Source organism: Artemia sp. Qi Xiang Cuo, chromosome 13 (genome assembly GCF_049724085.1).
Source record: "Artemia sp. Qi Xiang Cuo chromosome 13, ASM4972408v1, whole genome shotgun sequence".
NCBI classification, from domain to species: domain Eukaryota; kingdom Metazoa; phylum Arthropoda; class Branchiopoda; order Anostraca; family Artemiidae; genus Artemia; species Artemia sp. Qi Xiang Cuo.
In genome coordinates this window covers 18,969,804-18,994,164 of record NC_142806.1, presented here as the reverse complement: position 1 = coordinate 18,994,164, position 24,361 = coordinate 18,969,804, and the positions used below count along the sequence as shown (strand labels likewise).

General features: G+C 38.1%; 1 protein-coding gene across 1 annotated transcript in view; it reads left to right on the top strand.

The window, feature by feature from the left end:
• The first annotated feature begins 2,623 nt into the window (after positions 1 to 2,623).
• Positions 2,624 to 24,361, top strand: part of LOC148945037 (tachykinin-like peptides receptor 99D) — a 509,170-nt gene continuing 487,432 nt past the window's right edge. The window contains exon 1 of the mRNA XM_089099526.1: positions 2,624 to 2,647. Coding sequence (XP_088955652.1) covers positions 2,640 to 2,647 — 8 coding nt within the window. The 5' untranslated portion in view covers positions 2,624 to 2,639. The remainder of the gene's footprint in view (positions 2,648 to 24,361) is intronic.

Here is a 24,361-nt window from a genome sequence, read left to right as displayed (position 1 = left end):
GCTGCCACCTTTCGTGGTGCTGTTTTAGAACAAGGAATGAAGAACTTTTTTCTCCCTTTAATGACCGCCACGTTAGCCGTTCGCTGTGCGTAGACCGATAGTATTCTCACTGGACACAAATCTGGAACTACATCTAGCGCGGGAAAAAGGAAAGGAGAAGGTATCTCATGATGTTTCACGGTTTTGGGTCTAAACGAAGGGAGAAACATGAGAGTTTCTGAATTATCCGAAAATTGTGCTGTACTGAAGGACAAGGCATGAATTTCACTCCTTTGACGACCAGATGCGATGGCAGTAATGAATACCGTCTTAAGAGTAAGATCTTTCATATCAATATTCCACAAGTCAAGAAATCGAAAGTTCTAAAATACCTTAGAACAAGACCAAGATCCCAGGCAGGAATATCATATTGTGTCCGCGGTAACTCGTGCCAAAAATTTTGTATCATTTTCGTCAAACAAGTATCTTTCTGATATCTGTTCCTGTAGCTAGAGCTAGCGTTCCACGTATTGCTGCTTTATAACCTTCTATCGTTGATGGTGCGAGGTTTCGACCCGTCTTTAGATATATCATGAATTCTGCAACTGGTTTCGAGAGGATTAATCTTCTTTTCACTACACCAACCCACGAACACTTGCCATTTTCGATTGTACAATCCAATGGTAGATCGTCGCTGGGCCGGGAAATTGCATGGGCTGATTCCTTAGAAAAACCTCTCTTTTCGAGACCACGCTCGATATCTTCCAGTCGTGTAAATTTAGATTCCTTAGTGCTGGGTGGCGAAGTCGACCCTGCTGGAGGACATCTGACTGATCTCTAGGGGTAAAGGCAAGTCTACTAGCAGGTTGAGAAGATTTGTGTACCAAGCTTGGCGAGGCCATCGCGGAGCAATTAGCGTTATTCGGTAGTTCACAGACTTTCGAACCTTCTCCAAAACCTTTGGGATCAGGGTCAATGGAAGGAAAGCATAGCTGTGTTTGTTCGACCAATCTCAGACAAGGACATCTGTGCCGATTGCAAGAGAATCTGGAACTGGTGAGAAATATACGTCGATCTTCCGGTTCAATTGAGTCGCAAATAGATCGACTTCTAGCAATCCGTTTATTTTAACAGGGCTCTGAAGACACTCTCGTTGAAACTCCATTCCATGGGGAGACCTTTTCCTTCTCGTGACAGTGTGTCGGCTACTAGATTGAGTGACCCGGTGATGTCTCTTGCCCTCAAGTGAACGTTCAGGGCCATCGTAATCTCGAAGAGCTTTATGGATTCCTCCTCTAGGGAGAAAGAACGGGTTCCACCCTCTTTGTTTATTTAATTGGCTACAGTCGAGTTGTCCGTCGCTACCATAACTGCCTCATTTCTTAGCTCCTCCGCAAAGGCTTTGATTGTGTTGGCTAAGCCTCTCATCTCGAGGCAAAATATATGAAGAGATTTCTCTTCTGGAGACCAAGTCTCCGAAGTGTCTTTATGTGGGTCCTCTAGATAGCGAACTAGCCCTGAGGTTGAGCTGCCAGTGCATATTATTTGGGAAACAATAGGGGGCTTCAGAGGAAGGCCTTAACTCGGTTATTCTTTGTTTATCCACGGTGAAAATGCCTCTTTAATCTTTGTCGTAATTAGGATGTTTAAATTTATGATGCTCCAAGACTTGTCCCACAATCTGAGCATTAGTAACTAACCTTTCCTGAGATGTAGACTGTTAAAAGGAATTGCTCTTGAACCCGCATTGATGAGTCCAATCAGCTTCTTATTGAGGTATGCGATTTTTCCAGAGCTGCCTTGATTGCATGTATCACAAACAACAAAAGTACGAAGAACAAAAGGGAAATCTTTTTGTAAGACAGTGGAGATAATTTGAATGAATATTTCGGCCCTATGTCCAAGGGCCGTCCTCAGCAAGACAAAAATATATAAAAGAAAAAAGACTCACAACAACATGCGACCAATAAAAACAAAAAAGTGGAAATTCTTTCAAAACAATCCTAGCATCATTACTTCAGCGAAGTTCAACCAGGACTGATAAAAAGTAAGGTAAAACAAGACGATTTAATGAAATGAAAGAAAATAAATTAAAAACATGTTCTTATTGCTAATCCAGCCTTTTTGGCAGCTAACCTCAAAGGTCTTTTTGTAACCGGTTCTGTGTTAATGTCTATCGGTTTTTTAAAATATTTTGTAAGATCGTTTTTAATTAAATTTGTGTATAGAGAATTTAGTGTATATTCCCCCAAGTCCCTATTTAAGGAAATATTATTATTAATCTTAAGTCTGATTTCAATTGATTCTCGTACTACCTGCTTTATGCCTAGGTCATTGCTAATAAGGGCAGATTCATCAAAAAGTATATTGTGGTTAGGATTTTCAAAAATATGGCTGCCTAATGCAGAATCAGATGAAACAGTGGAAATATTAGAATTTAAAGCTTTGACAATATCATCTTTATGCTGTTGTATGCGCTTTTCTAAATTCTGGTGTGTTCTACCTATATAATATTTGCCACAATCGCATGGTATTTGATAGCATGGTATCATGGTATCTTGTTTTACCTTACTTTTTATCAGTCCTGGTTGAACTTCGCTGAAGTAATGATGCTAGGATTGTTTTGAAAGAATTTCCACTTTTTTGGTTTTATTGGTCGCATGTTGTTGTGAGTCTTTTTTCTTTTATATATTTATGTCTTGCTGAGGACGGCCCTTGGACATAGGGCCGAAATATTCATTCAAATTATCTCCACTGTCTTACAAAAAGATTTCCCTTTTGTTCTTCGTACTTTTGTTGTTTGTGATGGAAAGGCAGTGTGGTCTTCGTCGCTATTATTCCATGTATCAAGCTCTGAATCTTTTCCGGGGTTAGGTACACTCTCTTTACCTCTTGATCAACCAGAAACTCGACGAATATAATCTGTCTCACAGGTTGCAATTCTTATTCTTTGCTCAGCATGAGCCGAAGTCTGTGCAGGAAGATCATCTGATTTCTCGCTTAGCATGAGCCCAAGTCGGAGCTGGAGAATCATAAAGGTCTTTACATAGTTCTGCACTGATGACTTTTGGTAATTGTGCAGAATCTATTTGTTCATGTAAGGATGCAATTGGATGGTTTGAAGATGGCCATAGCTCACGATGGCACTTTGAACTGATAGATTTTGTTTTTGAAAGTGAACCCTAACCTCATTCTGTGAGTTAGGTCCCTAAAGTTGCCGGAAAACATGAAATATTTTCCAGAGATAATAATCTCGGTTTATTCCTAATCTCCTGAGACAAGTCAGGAATTGAGTTCGAGACAGTATATCTTCTCATAAACATCAATTTTGAGTACGCTCTAGAAAGAATATTTGAAAGATGCTGACATCTATTAACAGAATCCAAGAACTTTATCAGTTTTTGGGATAGTGTCAGGAGAGACGTTCTCTGCCTTTAACATCTTTATGACAGTACCTAACGTGAGGTCACTGCATGATAGCATGCTCAGAGTTACTCGTGTGGAAGAATCTAAGGCCAAGAATGACTTTCTGTCAACTGATATGAACTTTATGTCCTCTACTTATGCAGCTGATGGTAAAAAAATGAACTTTGGGCTTATGCTTGGTGCCTGTGAAGCTGAAAATGCGTCTTGACATTTGTAAGCTCTCGCTCGGTCTGGGATGCCAAAAGGGTCAAAGAAAGTACTACGTTTTGAAACGATATTTTCTTCAATATTATAAGTATATACTGTTATCCAGCTAGCATAGCATATTTGTAATTAGACGCTGGAAGTAAATTCAACTCTAATCACCAGAAAAACCTACCCCATGCCATAACAGACCTATAGGCCAGCACTGTAGTCGTTACAATACTATGCAGTGACGGTACGTACGTCCAAGGCGTCATGACCTTATATAATGGTGGTCTATATTCCCAAAGCATTATGACCTTATGTAATGAGGGTCTGTACTCCCAAGGCGTTATGACCTTATGTAATGGTGGCCTGTAAACTCAAGGTGTTATTACCTTATGTAATGCCGGTCTGTACGCCCAAGGCGTAATGACCTTATTTAATGACAGTCTGTACACCCAAGGTGTTTTGACCTTATGCAATGACGGCATGTACACCCAAGGTCTTGTGACCCTATGTAATGACGGTCTGTACAGCCAAGGTGTTATGAACTTACGTAAGGGTAGTATGTACAACCAATGGTGTTATGACCTTATGTAATTCCCGTCTGTACGCCCAAGGCGTTATGACCTTATGTAATGACGGCCTGTATCCCATAGGTGTTATGACCTTATGTAATGAGTATTATACCATACCATAAATATTGGGTTTAACACACCCAAATGATTAAAATACAAATAATTATACAAAATTCACTTCTAATAAGATACAAAAATTCACTTCTGTAATGTTTTGTTCCATGATTTTTGCGTAACACCAGGGTTGCCAGTTGCCAATATCTAAAAAGGGGTAAAAACTAAGGAAAAAAGGGGAAATTTTACTCAAAGAGTGCAAGTCCGAAACAAAGAATTGCGCGCACCTGTGAAGCCTTATGTGTGTCATGACATTTGTAAGCTTTTTCTCGGCCCGGTATGTCGAGAGGATCAAAGACAGTATCACGTTCTGAGAATGACTTATTCTTTGTTGTTGACTGCAGTTCTTCTGGGCGCTGCTTGATGAAGTTTTTCAGCATTGGGGAGAAATGTAACGTGATAATCTGTTTTCTCTTGAATGGCTCAATTGCCAAAACCAGCTCTGCCGCCGAGCGAGGCTGTTGAACGGTAATGGTAGGCCTGGGGCAAATGGTGTCACCCAGTGCTTCGTATACAAGGTCCAGCGACTCTGCCAAGAGATCTTGTCATCTGTTCCGGGATCGGTGTCTACCATCGACTGCTCATCATCGAAATGCAAAGAATCATTGTCCTCATTCTCAGAATTGCCATCTCCTGTATCTTCTCGGTCTCTCGAGGCCGTTGTTGAGGGGCCCTCAACCCTGTTAGGGTTGGAGGTTTGGTCACGCTCGGAAAAGGATCCCATCATTTTGTAAACAAACAATCTGTGACTTCATATTTTTCATTTCATCCTGTAGTGATTATTTTAACAATTACGATATTATAAACACATAATTTTATCCAAATATAAAATCTTTATATTTAGATACTGGGACTAATCTGAGCTGCAATCTCCATACCAACTTATCCCTTACCAGAAGGCCTATACGCCGTAGGCGTTATAACTTTTTGCAAAGGTGGTCTGTACGCCCTAGGCGTTATGACCTTATGTAATGACAGCCTGTACGCCCTAGGCGTTATGACCTTATGTAATGACGGCCTATACGCCCTAGGCGTTATGACCTTATGTAATGACGGCCTGTACGCCCTAGGAATTATGACCTTATGTAATGACGGCCTATACGCCCTAGGAGTTATGACCTTATGTAATGACGGCCTGTACGCCCTAGGTGTTATGACAATATTTAATGACGGCCTATACACCCTAGGCGTTATGAACTTATGTAATGACGGCCTGTACGCCCTAGGCGTTATGACCTTGTGTAATGACGGTGTATACGGCCAAGCTGTTATGACCTTATGCAAATTAAAAAATATAAACTTATGACAGGTATTATCCATACCCAAATACTGGATTAACCACAGCTAAACCCTTAAAATAATTGAATTTTATGTACAGCTTGCCCAGTCAACATTACCAGAAAATTAAGATTTACTCTTAGCTTATGTAAAGTTCGCAAAAGAAGAAACAAATTTCCAGGAATTGCTATTCGCTAAATGTTTCGAAACTGTTACAAAAAATGAAACGCTATTTTCTGAATTAAAAGTTTTTCTTATGTAAAAGTAATATTCCTGACTAACATCATCTCCATTGCTACTGATGATGATCAATAAATGATTTACTTAAAACAAGTTTCTCTGAATTTGTCATCAGTAAGTTGTGTCATTCATTAACATCATTGAGATCACAAAAACCACAGTGAGCATTAACATAAATCACTACATTATGTCATTTTTTAATTTATCTGTCGATAAAATCAAATGGAGAATAAATAGAGTATTTGCTTAACCTTGTTTATAAAATGAAGATGACTAAGAAAGTTCACTACTTCACACAGAAGTAGGCTACGTTGGTTATCTAAAAACCGAACTTTCTACTAAATAAAAATGTTTTATATGTTAAACCAAAGAAACTACCTTGGATAGTGTCTATCCGTATAACCCCGTGTACCACAAAACCGAAACTGATCTAAATTGGGTCATGTGAGAAGAATTGGATCGTTGCGAAAACGTTTTTCGGAGGATTTGTGGTGTCTTAACCCCGTTCTTTGTATTGAAAAACCGGAGAAGCTTTTGTTAATAGATGTATCAGCGTATGAGGTTATGGTGACGCCAAAACTTATTTTGTGGAAAAAGTTTTTTTAATTAATTTTTGTTCGTTTTATATTGACATAGTCTTTTGAGGGAAAAAGAAAATAATACTTTAAATCTTTTCGTTTTTTAAGACTTCATAGTTTGGCGTATTATTTGTATGACGGAGGAAAATTTTCAGCAATTTTTAAGAACATACACCCTTTTAAAAATCTGGACACAAATAGTAGTGTTTAATTTAGTTTCATACCTCCTTTAGTTGACCTGAAATAAAAAACTTGATACCATATGTAAAAAAATCTGTTTACTTTCTTTGATGGCCTGGATACACTTACGCTATTTTGATTTGGTTAAATTTTTGGAGCAGAAGTAGCCCCCAAAGTTTGAACATAATACCCTCAGTCGTTCTTGGGATACTGCTGCAATGCCTTATTGGTAATTAGCATTAACACAGTGTATTTTGATTTAATCTTAAGGAAAAATTTAGTTTTTAAACATAATGGACAATTGGGAGGGTGGGGATGGTTGGGGGACTAGTTGCCCTCCAAACACTTTCGACTATTAAAAAGGGCATTAGCCCTTTCTATTTCCAATCGAATGAGCCTTTTTTGTGTTCCTACGACAACGCTTTCTATAAACACCTTATATGCCCCCAGGGTACAAGTTACAACCCTTTCCCTGAGGGCTGTGAGTGGGGTTGTTATCCTCAAAGAAACATTTTCTGGAACTTTCAACTACGTTAAACAAAATTGCTATCTCAATATTTTTATTGGATCAGTTTGGGGAAATGGTGGCCGTGAAAGGGGTGTTAGTTACTCTCCAATCACTTTCAACTTTTAAAAAAGGCACTAGCCCTTTCAATTTCCAACTGAATGAGCCCTTTTGAAGTTTCTACGACAACGCTTTCAATGAAAACCTTATATGCCCCCGGGGCATAATTTACAACCCTTGCCCTGAGGGCTGGGGGGGGGTTCATCCTCAAAGACCTAATTTCCAGGACTTTCAACTACGTTGAAGAAAATTGTTATCTCTAAATTTGGATTGGATGTATTTGGGGAAATGGTGGGTGTGAGAGGGAGTTTAGTTGCCCTCTAATCACTTCCGACTATTAAAACGGACACTATCCCTTTCAATTTCCAATTGAATGAGCCCTTTTTGAAGTTTTTACGACAATATTTTCTATAAAAACCTTATATGCCCCAGGGCGTAGCTTACAACCCTTGCTGTGAGGGCTGTGAGGGGCTTTTCATCCTCAAAGACATAATTTCCAGACATTTCAATTACGTGGAACAAAATGGTTATCCTAAAATTTTGATTGGATGTGTTTGGGGAAATGGTGGGCGTGAGAGGGGGATTACTTGCCCTCCAATCACTTTCAACTATTAAAAAGGGCCCTAGCCGTTTTAATTTTCAATCGAATGATTCCTATTTGAAGTTTTGACGACAACACTTTCTATAAAAAAACCTTATATTTCCCCCAGGTCATAACTTACAATCCTTGCCCGGAGGGTTTTAGGTGGAGTGTCAGCCTCAAAAACATAATTTCCGGATTCTTTAACTATGTCGAACAAAATTTCTATCCCAAAATTTTGATTTGATGTGTTCGTGGAAATGGGGGGTGTGAGAGGGGCGTTAGTTATCCTCAAATCACTTTCGACTATTAAAAAGGGCACAAGCCCTTCTAGTCTCCAAATGAAAGAGCCCTTTTTGACGTTTCTACAACACCACTATCTGTAGAACCCATATATGTCACCGGGACACAGCTTACAACCCTTGCCCCGACGGCTATGACCCTCAAATGACCTCGGCTATCATCCTCAAAGACCTAATTTCTATAACTTTTAACTACGTAGAGCAAAATGGCTATCTAAAAATTTTGATTGAATGTGTTTGGGGAAAAGGTGGGCGTGAGAGAGGGGTTAGTTGTCCTCAAATCACTTTCGATTATTAAAAAGGGCACTAGCCCTTTGAATTTCCAATTGAATGAGCCCTTTTTCAAGTTTCTAAGACAAAGCTTTCAATAAAAACCTTATATTCTCTCAAGGCATAACTTACCATGAGGGCTGTGGGGGTGTATCCTCCTCAAAAATATAATTTCTGGACCTTTCAACTACTTTGAACAAAATAGCTATCTCAAATTTTGATTGGATGTGTTTGGATAAATGGTGGACGTGGAAGGGGTGTTAGCTGGTTTCCAATCACTTTTGATTATTAAAAAGGGCACTAGCCATTTCAATTTCCAATCAAATGATCCCTTTTGAATTTTCTACGACAACGCTTTCAATGAAAACCTTATATGCCCCCAGGGCATAATTTACAACCCTTGCCCTGAGGGTTGGAGGGGATTGTCCTTCCTCAAAGACATAATTTCCAGAAGTTTCAACTACGTTCATGAAAATTACTATCTCAAAATTTTGATTGTATGTGTTTGGGGAAATGGTGGGCGTGAGAGGGGGGTTATTTGCCTTCGAGTCACTTCCGACTATTCAAAAGGGCTCTAGCCCTTTTTGAAGTATCTACGACACTTTTATATAAAAACCTTACATGCCCCAGGGTATGGCTTACAACCTTTGCCCTGAGTGATGTGAGGGGGTTGTCCTCCTCAAAGACACAATTTCGAGATTTTTCAACTACGTTAAACAAAATGGTTATCTCAAAATTTATACCAGATGTGTTTGGGGAAATGGCGGGCGTGAGAGCCCTCCAATCACTTTCGACTATTAAAAAGGGCACTAGCCGTTTCAATTTTCAATCGAATGATTCTTTTTTGAAGTTTCTACGACAACCTTTTCTATAAAAAAAACCTTATATGCCCCCAGGGTATAACTTACAACCCTTGCCCTGAGAGATGTGGGGGAGTGTTATCCTCTAAAACATTATTTCAGGACTTTTTAACTACGTCGAACAAAATGTTATTTCAAAATTTTGATTGGATGTGTTTGATGAAATGGTGGGTTGTAGAGGGGTGTTAGTTATCCTACAATCACCTTCGGCTGTTAAAATGGGCACAACCCCTTCTAACTCTCAGTCAAATGAGCTCTTTTTGAAGTTTCTACAACATCACTATCTATAAAAACCTTATATACCCCCAGGGCATAACTTACAACCCCTACCTCGAGGGCTCTGAGGGGGTTATTACCCTCAAAGACCTAATTTCTAAAGCTTTTAACTACGTTGAGCAAAATGTCTATATAAAATTATTGATTGGATATGTTTTGGGAAAAGTTGGGCGTGAGGGGGGGGGGGGGGGGGTGGGTTAATTGCCCTCAAATCACTTTCGACTCTTAAAAAGGGCACTAGCCCTTTGAATTCCCGATCGAATGAGCCCTTTTTCAAGTTTCTTCGACAAACCTTTCAATAAAAACCTTATATGCCCAGGGGCATAACTTACAACCAGTGTCATCCTCAAAATATAATTCCCGGACCTTTCAACTACTTTGAACAAAATGGTTAACTTTAAATTTTGATTGGATTTGTTTGGATAAATGGTGGGTGTGGAAGGGGTGTTAGTTGCCTTCCAATCACTTTCGACTATTAAAAAGGGATCTAGCCATTTCAGTTTCCAGTCAAATGAGCCCTTTATGAAGTTTCTACGACAACGCTTTCTATAAGAACCTTATATGCACCCAGGGCATAACTTATAACCCTTGCCATGATGGCTGTTTGGGGGGGGGGGAGGCCTCAAAGACCTATTTTCCAGAACTTTCAACTACGTTGAACAAAATAAATATCTCAAAATTTTGACTGGATGTGTTTGGGGAAAAGGTGGGCGTGAGAGGGGGATTAGTTGCCCTCCGATCATTTTTGACTATTATAAAGGGCACTATCCCTTTGAATTTCCAATCGAATCAGCCTTTTTTGAAGTTTCTACGACAACGCTTTCTATAAAAACCTTATATGCCCCCCGGGCATAACTTACATCCCTTGCCCTGAGGGCTGTGGTGGAGTGTCCTCCTCAAAAACATTATTTCTGTTTGAAATCAACTACACTGAACAAAATGGCTGTCTCAAAATTTTGATTGGATGTGTTTTGGGAAATGGTGGGCTCGGAAGGGGTGTTAGTTGTCTTCCAATCACTTTCGACTATTAAAAAAGGCATAAGCCACTCCAATTTCCAATCGAATGAGTCCTTTTCGAAGTTTCTACGACAATTCCTTCGATACGAAGTGCCCTGGTCTAAAGAAAAAAAAATAATTATAAATAATACATTGTGACAACATCGTTCTTTACTTAGGCAGCGTGATTGCGCTACCTATGATTGCAACTGCAAAATTTGTTTTTTGGGCCTTCCAACAGAAATTATATTATATAAATAACTGTTGCGTTGAAAACTCAACAGTCTTATTTATGCTTCGCATGCCATCATATAAGAAAATGCTTATATGATATCATAAGAAATGCTTATATGATGTACTAACATGGTACATGACGTAAATAGTGACGATTTTTCTCAGGCTCTTTACGATAACGATCAAATAAAAAAATTGTTAAGGCTCTTAACGATTTTTCTCAGTCTTCTGACCCATGTAGATCGTTTGTTATGTGAGAATATCCCAAGAACCAATTTTTCCAAAAAAATGTGGAGCCGTTTTCGAGAAAAAATACATACACAATTATTACTCACATATAAGGATAGTATATAAGTACATAATTATACTAGTAACTCTCCCTCAAACCTGACAACTTCTGAAAAGCCATATTTCTTATAGAATTGCCACTGCATATGCATCCATAGACCATAGTTACTGTGAAATTGGACATCAATCAGCATTTTCTTGCATCAGCATCTTCTCCTCATTCTGTATGTTGTCTTTTTTGGTAGATTTTTACAAAATCTCATAATAGAAAATTCCGTTTATGTTTCGTCAGGCTAGCTGAATACCTGCTTCAATTCCTTCCATGGTCATGAAATTCTTGGATAATTCAGAGGTTCAGAGTAGCTGAGCCTGGGGAAGAGGCAAAGTTTGATGAATACGAAACACAATGCAAACATAGTTAACCATGAGAGTCATAAGTTTATAAATAATGTATTTATTATTTTGTTGTTATTTGGTGTTTATGTTGGTGCTGTGTATAATTGTTTGATAAATAATTGACTAAGGAAGGCCAAAGCTCTATCACCTAACCCAACATCAGAATATAGCACAATAACGTAAAATAGAAAAAGAAAAATGACCCAAAGAGTCCCAAAAGAAGTAACTTTACTTTTGGTGAAAAGTAGAAATAAAAGCCATTGTGTGCTTTAGGATTTTACCGCTAGATGGCAATGATTGATTATATTTGATGCTCAGCCTGAGTTTCCCTTCTTATAGTTTTCCGAGCTCAATGTGTGCAAACGTGTGCCATTTGTGAGCCAAACTGTGTTCCAATGTGATCACAAATGAGTTTGAAATCTGATGCTTTCTAGAGGTTGGGGGAAGATAAGCTAGATGTCAGGAGATTTACAATCGGTTTTGTTGGAGGACTAAAGTTGACCCATAACCCCTGTATCACTTTCTTCTTGACAGCTTTTTAGCAGGAATACAGGCATGTGGCCTCTTTTTTGGTTTAATTTCATGGGCAGATTTTCAATAGGCAGCATTGCTGCTATTTTCTGCAGTTTTAATTTTGTTGCAGTATTGACGCTCATGAGAGAAAAAGCTAGCGAAGTGGGGCTCAACGTCAATTGGAGCAAACGAAAACAATGTTAATTGATCCACAAACCCCTCAACCACCCCTTCCTGCAATCAAAGTATGTTACTTAAACCACTTCACGTGCCTTGGCTCCATTCCTTCAAGTTATGGATAGTCAAGAGCAAGGTCAACGTACGAATCACCAAGTAATCTTTCGTTTTAGGGAGACTGAACAAAATATGGTGCAGCCCTGTGGCCAGCCACCTCACCATGATGCAGATGAATAATGTATCTGTAGGCTGAGTTCAACTATACCCCCACAGAAACTTGGCCAACATCCACCACAACTTTCAAGAAGCTGAATGTGACTCAAGCTATAGGACTTAAAAAACAGAGCAATGTTTCTGGTATGATTTTATCAGCAACACCAGACCCCTCACTCGTACGAAACATATTCTATTTTCCCTGCAAGTAGCCCAGTGTAAGCTGAGATTGTACAGTCATCTCCGAATGCCAAAAAAACCGTGTCGTATCATCTACGATTTCGACCCCATCGTCGCTGGATGGAAATGATCACATGGGGGTCCACGAATAGGATGGTCTGATAGTGCACATCAATTCCTCGCATGGCAGAAATAAAACTTGAAGACACACCCGTGGCTGCTCAAAACTGGGTGTCCTGGAGGAGGATGGTGTCTGCTCGCAAAGTATTGCCTAAACCCAGCGAACCTGTTCGACGAAATAACTTTTCATCTGGGACCGACATATGTGAAGTACGTCAAATTAAGTTGAAGAAATTACCTTGCCTTAGACCTCAGACCTACCTGTGTCGCCAGAGGCACCCAGGGCATCCACAAGACTTCACCAATCTTTTCTGAATTGGTTAGCTGCGTATATGTCTCCCGAATCATGTTGAAGAGAAGCATGGACAGTGCGCAGATCAGACTGGTGTGTTCATCGCGAAGTGTTCCGAGGTCTTCCCCATCTTCGACTTCCATTTGGGTGCCAATGTAAAGTAGCTTTTGGGATCTGAGTGTCCTGCATTCGGAAAACATGGCCAAAGTATCTCCACCTCCAAGGTCTAATTATATTAGTCACCAGAGGCTGGTTGGCTAGTTTGCGGACCTTTTCATTTGTGATTTGGTCTGACCAGTGAATATTTAAAATTCTTTGAAGACAATTGTTCTCGAATGCAAGGATTCTTTTCTCCTGTTGTTGTTTCACCTATGCCGATTTTTTCTTCTGTGTAATATCTATCGTTTTAAATTGTGCAGATTAATGTGTACATTTCTTATTTATAAGTTTCTTAGATGCATCAGTCTGCTTAATTTATTCTTTTTGTATTGATTATCACATCACATCCAAATTGTCACAACCAAATTGTTATACACATAATAAATGTCACAACCAATCACAGCAAGTCACAATCACAACAAAATTATTATGGACATAATAATCGTCCAAACCATTCACAATCACAACCAAATTACTATTCGCATAATAACGGTTCATTTAACTTCTATTTTACGCACGGCTATATATTAATCGATTCTGTTTCAGAATATTGGCAGGATCGTACTGGTTTTGAACTTGATCACTCTATGTCCTGGCATGTTCACTTGAGGCAAAAGTGGGATACTTCTAATACCATCTACTTTCACATGGGTGCAGCGGTAACTGTAGCCTAGTAAAGGACAAACGACGGCCCATAGTAACCAAAAATTGAAATTTTGAAAAAAAAACTGGTAAGTGAGAACAAATTATTATTTCTGACTGATTCAGGAATAGTAACTATTATCTAAATTATTATTAATAGTACATTTTTATTTTTATAAAAAAAATTGAAGCGACTGTTATTTTGAAAACAAATTGTCAGGAATGATATTTTTTTTCTAAATTAGCTTTAATAGTACAATGTTATTTTGAAAACTAATTAACAGTGCAATGTTGTTTTGAAAAGAAATTTAAGGGAATTTGACCCACAAGAAACAGACATTTCTACAATGTCTGTAGATCTTGAATTAGCTAATAGGAAATTGGAGGCTATAGAAGTCAATCCCAGAAACAAAGAGGGAAGCCCTTTGTAAATAGCCTTTGTAATAGCCTTTTGTAAATGGAAATAGCCATCCGCTGATTTGTGAATATGAATCCAGTAATATTGTTCTTTGTCAAACATTATTTTCTTACATAGCTAAGAGGATCGAAGAATGTGCCCAACAATTGACCTTGAATGATTTTATTTTTCGAAAGCAACTGTGTAAATTTCAAAAATACACTGGAGAATACACTTGTTCTTAGGCTTCCTCTACCTGTTTAACTACGCAGACGTCAGATTAGTTATGGACACTCACTGACTACCATGGCTACCCCCCCTAAAGGTCACCCCCATATTAAAAAAAGAATTGTCAAGTAAGTGACATTTGGAGCTGATTCAGGAATGGTAACTGTCGTTTCGGTTAATTTTAAGGATAAAAGTTCGTTGCGAAAACTGTTTTATTGGATTTTTTGAAAAAAAGCTGGAAACCTCCAAAACCCGGAGTATGACCGAAATGAAAACTACACTGCTGGAATCACAATAGCCTGAAACCCTATTTAGGAAATTTACAGTCCCCCCTCCATCTTGAGCAGCACGGGAAATTACTTTTTACATTGGATGTAGTGACGTCTCTCTTTTTTTATTCTGTTATTATTTTTTTTTTTTTTGACAAAATAAGAGAGTAACCTCATTCAAATATTTGTGGCCTGAAAAGAAAATATAGATGGGTCAATTTTTTTAAGCAAGTTTATATGAATGAAGTCACATGAATATGGATTTATAAAAAAGCAACGAGCCCTCGTTTAACGACAGAAAAGTGGCTGACCTAATTTGTATGTTTGATGGAATTCTGGTAGAGCAATTTGAAATACTTTGCAAAGAAAGCCAAACAACAGAATTACGCCAGTCTTGCCAAAGCATATTTAATGCAATAATACTTCCGAGGAAGAAGTTTGAACCGATACTAAATAAGGAGTTTCGGCATGTACCTTGGGAGTTTCACAACAGTGAAATAGCTTATTGGATGCCCAAAAGTCAAAAAGAGAAAGCAACTGAGCTGTGTGGTGGTTATGACGGTGAAGACTTCTCCCTCAAAAAGAGATAAGTTTCTGCCCAATCTTTTTGTTTGAAGCCGGCCTAAGACAAAAACAAGCAAATCGTAGCTCACAAGAAAACAAAATATCTTTTCTGGTGAAGCAATTCGAAAACTTAGCCGTTACTGCAGAGCGACCGGGGAAGTGTCATAAACTATGTCAATAAATCATAGTCTGATCATTATTTTCAAAAAGGTTTAAAATGATCACCATATTGTGTAACATATACCTAGCTCATTTTTATTTGGAAATGTATATTTCAATAACATGCTCAGATTCGCAATCAGTACGTCTATTACTCTTATACATTAACTTTATTTTTTTCTATTAAAAAAATTTTAAAATATATTTTCACGAAAATATAGTGAAAAGTTTAATGAATCTAACAAAACTTTCATGGAAAGTTGGAAGTAGTGTCATAATCATGTCTTTTGGGGATAGGAACTCTCTGGAACCTTTGTGGGGAGGGAAAATTTCCCGATTTCATGTCATCAGGACCTCCCTCTAAGGGGCTGTTGAACTTTAAGAAACCTGATTAGTTTCGTTAGGTTAAATTCTTGTAATGAAAGAACTAATGTTAGGGTTGTTGTGGATCAGATCATGTCCTGACTTTTTTAGGGGAAGCAAAGGAGAGGGGCCCCTTAAGATACTTGTTGCTATTATATTTAGCAGAAGGGGCTATCTAATCTCAACTATACTTAGTTGGAAGTAAGACTGAGTGACTTAGCTGATTTTTTCGTGCCTAATTATAATTTTGGCCTCTAAGGTGATTTGGCCTCTTTTAGAGGCTTGCCAGAAGAGGATTTTGGATCTTATTGGAACTTACTGGGAGGTAAGAACTGAAAATGAAAGATACAGAGAATTCAAACAGTCGTTAAAACATAGAAGCGATCATGGAAATTAGAGTTTGACCGTTTAGTTAAGAAAAATGTATCTTCCACACTTTTTATTAAGAAAGGCAACGTAAAGCCCATTTAAACTAAGAAAAAACAGAGCAAGGAAAAGACCCGCCAATCCCTATTACCAGAAAACGAATCAGAATATTATCTGGAACTATAGACCACAACCATACCATTGTTTTCTTTACACGAGCTAGAGTGGTCTCACCTAGCAAACTGTTGCATCATTCACAAACTTTTTCTTACTCTATTATTTCTATCTATTGGGGTATCCCTGGAACGAGGCTACCATGCCGATCTAAGATTATAACTGATCTATTTATCGTTCTTGGATTTATACCTAGTATCATCCATGTCATTTATATTATTTACTATGAATATTAATTGAGATACCTCAGTTTAAGAAGTAAGTTTATTTGTAATGTTTTGTTGAAATATTGGCATTGTACATGACATTTGGAGGATGTAGTCCCAGTGCAGCAGCACATTGATTTACATAATCCTAATTTAGAGTATGTGGAATGCGTTCGTCAACACCACCATTAAGGTCTAAAAAATATATTTGGCCATACAAAGGTGGTTGGAACTCACCTTGAGTGGTTCATGTCCAATTCTCCACCAAATTAATTTTGTGATATATTTAAAACATGTTTTTTAATTTGTCGTTACTATCGGCCGTAGTTTGCTCATGATTAGGCTGCCGCTATTCCATAATTTTTAGACACTAGTCTTATGGTTGATATATAACACACAGAGGGAAAAGCCTTCTGATTTTTCTTAGCAGGAACTAGTAAGGAACAAACTACGTTGTAATAGCTGTTACCCGAGACACTCTTTTAAGTACACTTTGTGCAGCCTGGCAGATCTCTTAAATTTTTCTCGGTAGCTATATGTCAACCTTTCTCATTGTACTGAAGCCATAGCAACTGACCTTATCATATAGTTTTACAATAGCGCCAGTTAAGGTTGTAACTCGTGATTACGACCCCATTCATCATCTTGTATATGAAGATGTAGTTTTTTTTTTCAAAAATGGGTTTCTTTAAATATTATATTTTGGTAATTACAAAAGGTAATAAATATGGCGATTTACTTTAAAAATAAGCCCTTAAACGTAGTACACTCTGACTCTCTTTAAGATGTTCTGGTGCACCCGCATGCAGTGGACGAAAAAAACAGCAAAAGAGGACATGTAAGTGCAAGGAATGCAAAAAAGGGATTTTCCTTGTTGTTCAAGCCAGGGGGCTGCAAATTTGTTTTTAGATATATCTTGGCCATTGCATATTCAGTAGTGTACTGTTTGCTTGTACTGTTTTGTGCACTGTTTGTTCATATTTTAGGGACTTCAGGTTGCTTTTGAAATTCCCTTTAATTGGTTTTAAAAATAACATTTTACTATTAACACTAATCAAAATAATGGCTACCATTCCTGAATTAGCTAAAAATGGCAATATTTTATTACTTGCCAGTTTCTTCTAAAACGCATTTTTAATTTTTTGGTTATTATGGGCCCGGGCTCACACTTTACTATTTTACAGCTACCGCTGTAACCATGGAGAAGAACAACAAATAATTGGCACGGTATAGATCAAGCATAATGGCCCAGGCTTGGCTACTGAATGACAAATGCAGATGGAATTTCTTAAGTTTTTAAATAAGCAAAAACTAAAGTGCAAACTGAATACTTGTTTTGAAAATTCACAATTCTGTAATTTAAATAGGCAAACTAAATTTGAAATATATTACATTATTAACTTTAGACTATTTTAAATACTAAAGCACTTTCTTATTAGGCTACTGTATTATTACCGTTCTATAATATTTGGTGATCTAAAGAGATGACCTGGTATCGTACTGTATTTAAAAGTAGTTTAAAAATGACCTTAAATACACATAAACTGAGGTCCTCTAGCAGCATTACCAGTGAACCAATGAGCCAATCTTTGAAGACGATGGCCTGGATGCTGGCCTTTTTTTGGGGACCAAAAAGTGCATTGAAAATTTGTGCTAATATCTGCACGGGTGTATTTTACAAAATATCCTGACGCTTTGATTCTTTATAGGTCATTTTAGAGGGCACAGGTTTATATTTGTCATGCTTTAGCACGCATGTCTTAGTGAGTAATTTTAGAGGGGGAAAACGGTCATACACATATAACCTTTTTAGTAATCCCTGAAGCCTTGCCAAAAACAGCCGGCATGACTCCAAAAATCTTTTCGCGCTCCGCCACCGAAAAGGCTTCAGGGCACCGACGCCACCGCCGATACGATAAGCGGCGGTGTGTCACCGGAAATTTTAAGTGCCGAATTATTTTCTGAAATTACTGAGAGGCAAATATAATGCAAAATCTAATAGTTAATGGCACATGCACAATTTTTGGATCCTCTCAGAATGTTTTTAATTCCACTCATCAACTACGGACATTAGATTATCATTCAATTGTTTCTGTCTTCTTCGCAACAATGTAATATTTTCTGATTAAAATGAGTTGCGATTAGCCATGGTATTCCTCGCATATCTTATTTATAGATGCTTTACCCTATTCCACGGCTATCTCAAAATTTTTATTCGATGTATTCGGGGGAATGATGGGCATGGGAGGGGGATATTTGCCCTCCAATCACTTTCGAATATTAAAAAGGGCAGTAGCCCTTTGAATATCCAATCAAATGAGCCTGTTTTGAAATTTCTACGACAACGCCTTTTAAAACACCTTATATGCACCGAGGGCATAACGCCTACGACAACGCCTTCTAAAAAACCTTATATGCACCGAGGGCATAACTTAAAACCTTTGTCCTGAGGGTTGTGGTGGAGTGTCCTCCTCAAACACATATTTTCTATCTGGAAATCAACTAGCCTACGTTGAACAAAATAGTTATCGCAAAATTTTGATTGGATGAAAATTTTGAATGATGGGCGTAGGGGGGGGGCGCTAGGTGCTCTCCAATCACTTTCGACTATTAAAAATGGCACTAGCCCGTTTAAATTCCAATCGAATGAGCCAGTTTTGAAGTTTCTACGACAACGCCTTCTATAAAAACCTTATATGCCCCCGTGGCATAGCTTAAAACCCTTGACCTGAGGGTTGTGAGGGAGTGTCCTCCTCAAAAATATATTTTTATCAGGAAATCAACTACGCTGAACAAAAATGGTTATCTCAAAATTTTGATTAAATGTGTTTGGGGGAATGATGGGTGCGAGGGGGGGAGCTAGTGGCCCTCCAATCACTTTCAACTATTAAAAAGGGGCACTAGCCCTTTGAATTTCCAATTGAATGAGCCTATTTTGAAGTTTGTCCGTTTTGTTCAGCGTAGTTGATTTTCAGATAGAAAATATGGTTTTGAGGAGGACACTCCCCCAACAACCCTAAGGGCAGGGGTTTTAAGTTATGCCCTGGGGACATATAAGGTTTTTATAGAAGGTGTTGTCGTAGAAACTTCAAAACAGGCTCATTCGAATGGAAATTCAAAGGGTTAGTGCCCTTTTTAATAGTCAAAAGGCATTGGAGGGCAACTAGCCCCCCCACTCCCATCATTCCCCCAAACACATCCAATCAAACTTTTGAGATAGCCATTTTGTTCAGCGTAGTTGATTTCCAGATAGAAAATACGGTTTTGAGGAGGACAGTCCCCCGACAACCCTCAGGGCAAGGGTTTTAAGATATGCCCTGGGGGCATATAAGTTTTTTTATAGAAGGCGTAGTCATAGAAACTCTAAAACAGGCTCATTCAAATGGAAATTTAAAGGGCTAGTGCCCTTTTTAATAGTTGAAAGTCATTGGAGGGAAACTAGCCCCGCCCCCACGCCCATCATTCCCCCAAACACATCCAATCAAAATTTTGAGATAGCCATTTTGTTCAGCGTAGTTGATTTCGATATAGAAAATATATTTTTGAGGTAGACACTCCCCCACAACCCTCAGGGCAAGGGTTTGAAGTTATGCCCTGGGGGCATATTAGGTTTTTATAGAAGGCGTTGTCGTAGAAACTTCAAAAAAGGCTCATTCAATTGAAAATTCAAAGGACTAGTGCCATTTTTAATATCAGAAAGTGATTGTAGGGTATCTAGCCCCCCCTCCACGCCCATCATTCCCCCAAACATATCCAATCAAAATTTTAAGATAACCATTTTGTTCAGCGTAGTTGATTTTCAGATAGAAAATATGTTTTTGAGGAGGACACTCCCCCAAAGCCCTGAGGGCAAGGGTTTTAAGTTTTACCCGGGGGGTATATAAGGTTTTTATAGAAGGTGTTGTCGTAGAAATTTCAAAAAAGCTCATTCGATTGGAAATTCAAAGGGCTAGTGTCCTTTTCAATAGTCGAAAGTGATTGGAGGGCAACTAGCCCCCCACGCCCATTGTTCCCCCAAACACATCCAATAAAAATTTTGAGATAGCCATTTTGTTCAGCGTTGTTGATTTCCAGATAGAAAATATGTTTTTGAGGAGGATACTCCCCCACAACCCTCAGGGCAAGGTTTATAAGTTATGCCCTGGGTGCATATAAGGTTTTTATTGAAATCTTTGTCGTAGAAACTTGAAAAAGAGCTCATTCGATTTGAAATTCAAAGGGCTAGTACCCTTTTTAATAGTCGAAAGTGAATAGTCATATTTTTTGTTGTTGTTGTTGTTTAGACCAGGGCACTTCGTATCGAAGGAGTTGTCGTGGGAACTTCAAAAAGGGCTCATTCAATTGAAAATAGAAAGGGCTGATGCCCTTTTTAATAGTTGAAAGTGATTGGAGGGCTACTAATCCCCCTTCCATTTCCACCCTCCTACGCCCATACTCTCATTTGCTCATTATGTTTAAAAACTAAATGTTGCCTTAAGATTAAATCAAAATGCACTGTGATAATGCTAATTCCCAATAAGTCATCTCAGCCGTATCCCAAGAACGACTGAGGGTATTATGTACAAACTCTCGGGGCTACTTCTGCTCTTAAAATTTAACCAAATCAAAATAGCCTAAGTGTATCCAGGCTATCAAAGAAAGTAAAAAGATTTTTTCGAATGGTATCAAGTTTTCTATTTCAGGTCAACTAGAGGAGGTATGAAACTAAATTAAACACTACTATTTGTGTCCAGATTTTTAAAAGGGTTTATGTTGTTAAAAATTGCTGAAAATCTTTCTCCAGCATACAAATAGCAGGCCAAACTATAAAGTCTTGAAAAACGAAAAGAATTAAAGTGTGATTTTCTTTTTCTCTGAAAAGACTATGTCAATATAAAACAAACAGAAATTAATTAAAAAAATTTTTCCACAAAATAAGTTTTTCAAAGAAAAGTAAAGAGCTCGATTAAAAAAAAAATTAGCAAAAATAAAATAAAATAATCTATCAAGCATGAAACTACCACAAATCAGCATCGATAAATAAATGAAACCCAAAACGAACTGAATTTACAATAAATAACCGAATCAAACTCAAAACGAGCAGAAATTAACATAAGTTGGGCGCAAAACCCCTATGCCTTCCCAGGGCCAGAAAAAAATTTGTACTTTACTGAAAAAATACAAATGAATGTGCATTGTCAGTTTAATATACATATACTGATATTTAGTAATCAAAATGTAAAAATTATTTGATTTATTAAAGTTATAAAAGTAAAAACATTTATATGTTTATACAACATATAAATGTTTTGATGGTCATTTTAAGGTAATTTAAAAATGACCTTGTTGCCTTTGATGTTTCGAAAACGGTACATAAGGGGAAGTGGTCCGACATGTCACTGATGACTATTGAAGCCGAGAGTGGAGTAAAGTAGAGAAAATAATGTCTATTAGTGAATGAGTACTCTCAGTTACTCTCGTTGGGATAAATGTCGACGGGTAAAGATTATATCCAGACATAAGAGTGAGAAGTTCTTTAGCAGCATTAGTCAGGGGATAGGCTGGGTTGATGTTGAAATCACCCATGATGACCACATCATGATTCTGTTTTTCAAGCATTTGGAGTGTTTCCAATAAATATTTCATAAACGAAGAAACAGAACCTGACGGTGATCGGTAAATTTCTCCTACGATTAACTTCCGTTGTGAAGGAAAGTGACTCAAAAATAACTTCTACATTTCGAGTCGGTAGGCCATTAACACAGACTGGGTATTCTCTCTGTGTGTAGATTGCCAACCCTCCTCGTGCTGACTCTTTTCTGTGTACGAAATTAGATGTATACCCGGGGATATCTACCAGGATGTCAGTCTGCCGAGATAGGAATGTTTCACACAGTCCATGAACGTCAAGTCGTATTTGTCGGCGCATGGTCATTACGTCTGTCAGTGACGAATATAATCCTTGGCAGTTGAGCTGAACTATACTGAGCTGAGATTCGGAGCATCCCTGGAGCATACTCATTAACTGAATATATTTACTTCGAGGATAATCAATTTCACTAAAAAAAAGAACAATAATTTTCATTACTAATTACTCTATCAAAAATTTCTTCCAAATTTAGAAAGACTTTTCTAACTGTTCTAACTTTTTTTGAGCTACTGGCAAGATACTGGGCCTTGGGGAAGAAGAAAAGGAGCTCAAAACTTACCCAAAGCTCTCTGGGGAATGTGGTCGCATCTTGGAGCAAAGCGAAGAGCCGTGAGAAATGAACACACCCGAATGAACTTCATCAAAACTGCAAGAAAAAACTGATGTAAACAAACATGGACTACCACAAGAAATACAGAAAAATGGAAAATTAAAAATTTCTGGAAAATAAAATCACTCATTTGGCAAGCCGTAAAAAAAACCTAATTTTTTAATTACAATCTTGCCTGTTTCCGCTGCTGTAGCCCCATTAAAAAATAAATAATAAGAAAAAAACAACAAATATCTCTTAACTATTTTTATCATATTTTTCCGTCATCACTTCGACTACAGCACGGCTGTCCTCTGCCAAAACCAAGTATCTACATTTTTAAAGTTTCTGAGAAAATCGTGAAATAGTGATTTTTTTCATTTTCTAAGCTGGAATAGCTGATGACGATACACAATTTCGTCAATAGGTATTCCAGAGTCGGCTTAGTAGGTAGAACCATTTTTTTCACATTATTTTATTTTAAACTTCAGTAAATGTAGATACTTGGTTTTGGCAGAGTTTTTTTTTGCTGATAAACTGAGTATTCCACCGCCAAAACCTAGTATCTACACCAAATTTTATATTAAAAAAAATCTTCAAGTAACAATGAAGATAAACTGCTATTTCGAATAAAAAGAAAGGAGAACTGAACTCATAGCTTATCAAAGAGGTTTATTCTTCATATGGGTCGTCTTCATCCTCGATGAGATCTAGATTTTCATCAGAAACCGGAAGATCCTTCCAAAATTTTCTTCGATTTGCCGGCATCATCAGGAACAGTTTGTTAACAATGTAAACTTTTTTCTGGCTTTGAACACCCCTCGGAACAGAATTGGGCTCGGGAAGCTGTTTGATATTGAAGTTCTTCTGAAGAAACAAGCATTGCTTTTCCTCTCCGTTGAAATTTTGTAGGAATTTCATGCCGCAGAACCCCTTTTGAAATGTAGCTGCAACAATTAACTTTAACTTTGGTAGAGGTGAATCTTTTCTACCAGGGTTTTTTTTTGGATTTCCAATTTCTGAAATCCTTCAACTCTATTGCAGAAACTCGCTTCCTGCAGTTTGCAACACGCTCAACAAAGTCAGGAAAGTCATAGCGTTTCCCCTTTTTTCTCATTTTCGTTTCAATGTTGCCGTGTATGCCGTCGCTGCATTGTGCGTGTGCCCTTTTATAAGATACTTTAACGTTATCCTCTTGGGCCCTTCTTCTCTGTTGACCATCATCACAAGAGAAGTATAAAGCACCCAGTTCTTATTCTGACTGGAACAATAATCCATCCAGATTATGAATTCCTGGACATCCCTCTCTGCTGTAACTATAGCATAAACAGAATCCACTATGTTTTTTGGCACCCCTGCCCCTCAAAGCTTCGTGCCACAGCGCACAACAACAGCGGCCTTTTCCTACATACGCTGCATCATACTGGTTGACACGGGCGAATGTTTTATTGAAGAACACAAGACGACTAAGGAATATTGCTTCTTTGATCCCTGGCAAGTCGGGTAACAGAATCACATTTTGCAAGTCAACTGCGAATACACATATTCCAGTTGCTCCACTTTTGGTTGCGTCACATTGATAGGCATGTTTAGCCTTCCTTGCCTGTTCAATTTGATCTTGCCAGTACGCCTGGAAACATCAGCACCGTGAGTCTTATTTGCAGCAGCAGAAGAAGTTTCATATTTCAATTAACGCTTTCATGGCTGCTGTTTTCTTTGCTGTTGTAATGTTGCCCCTACTATCAGGGTTAAAATTTGGTAGCGTGTAATAACTGAAGCTCTGGGTAAGAATCGG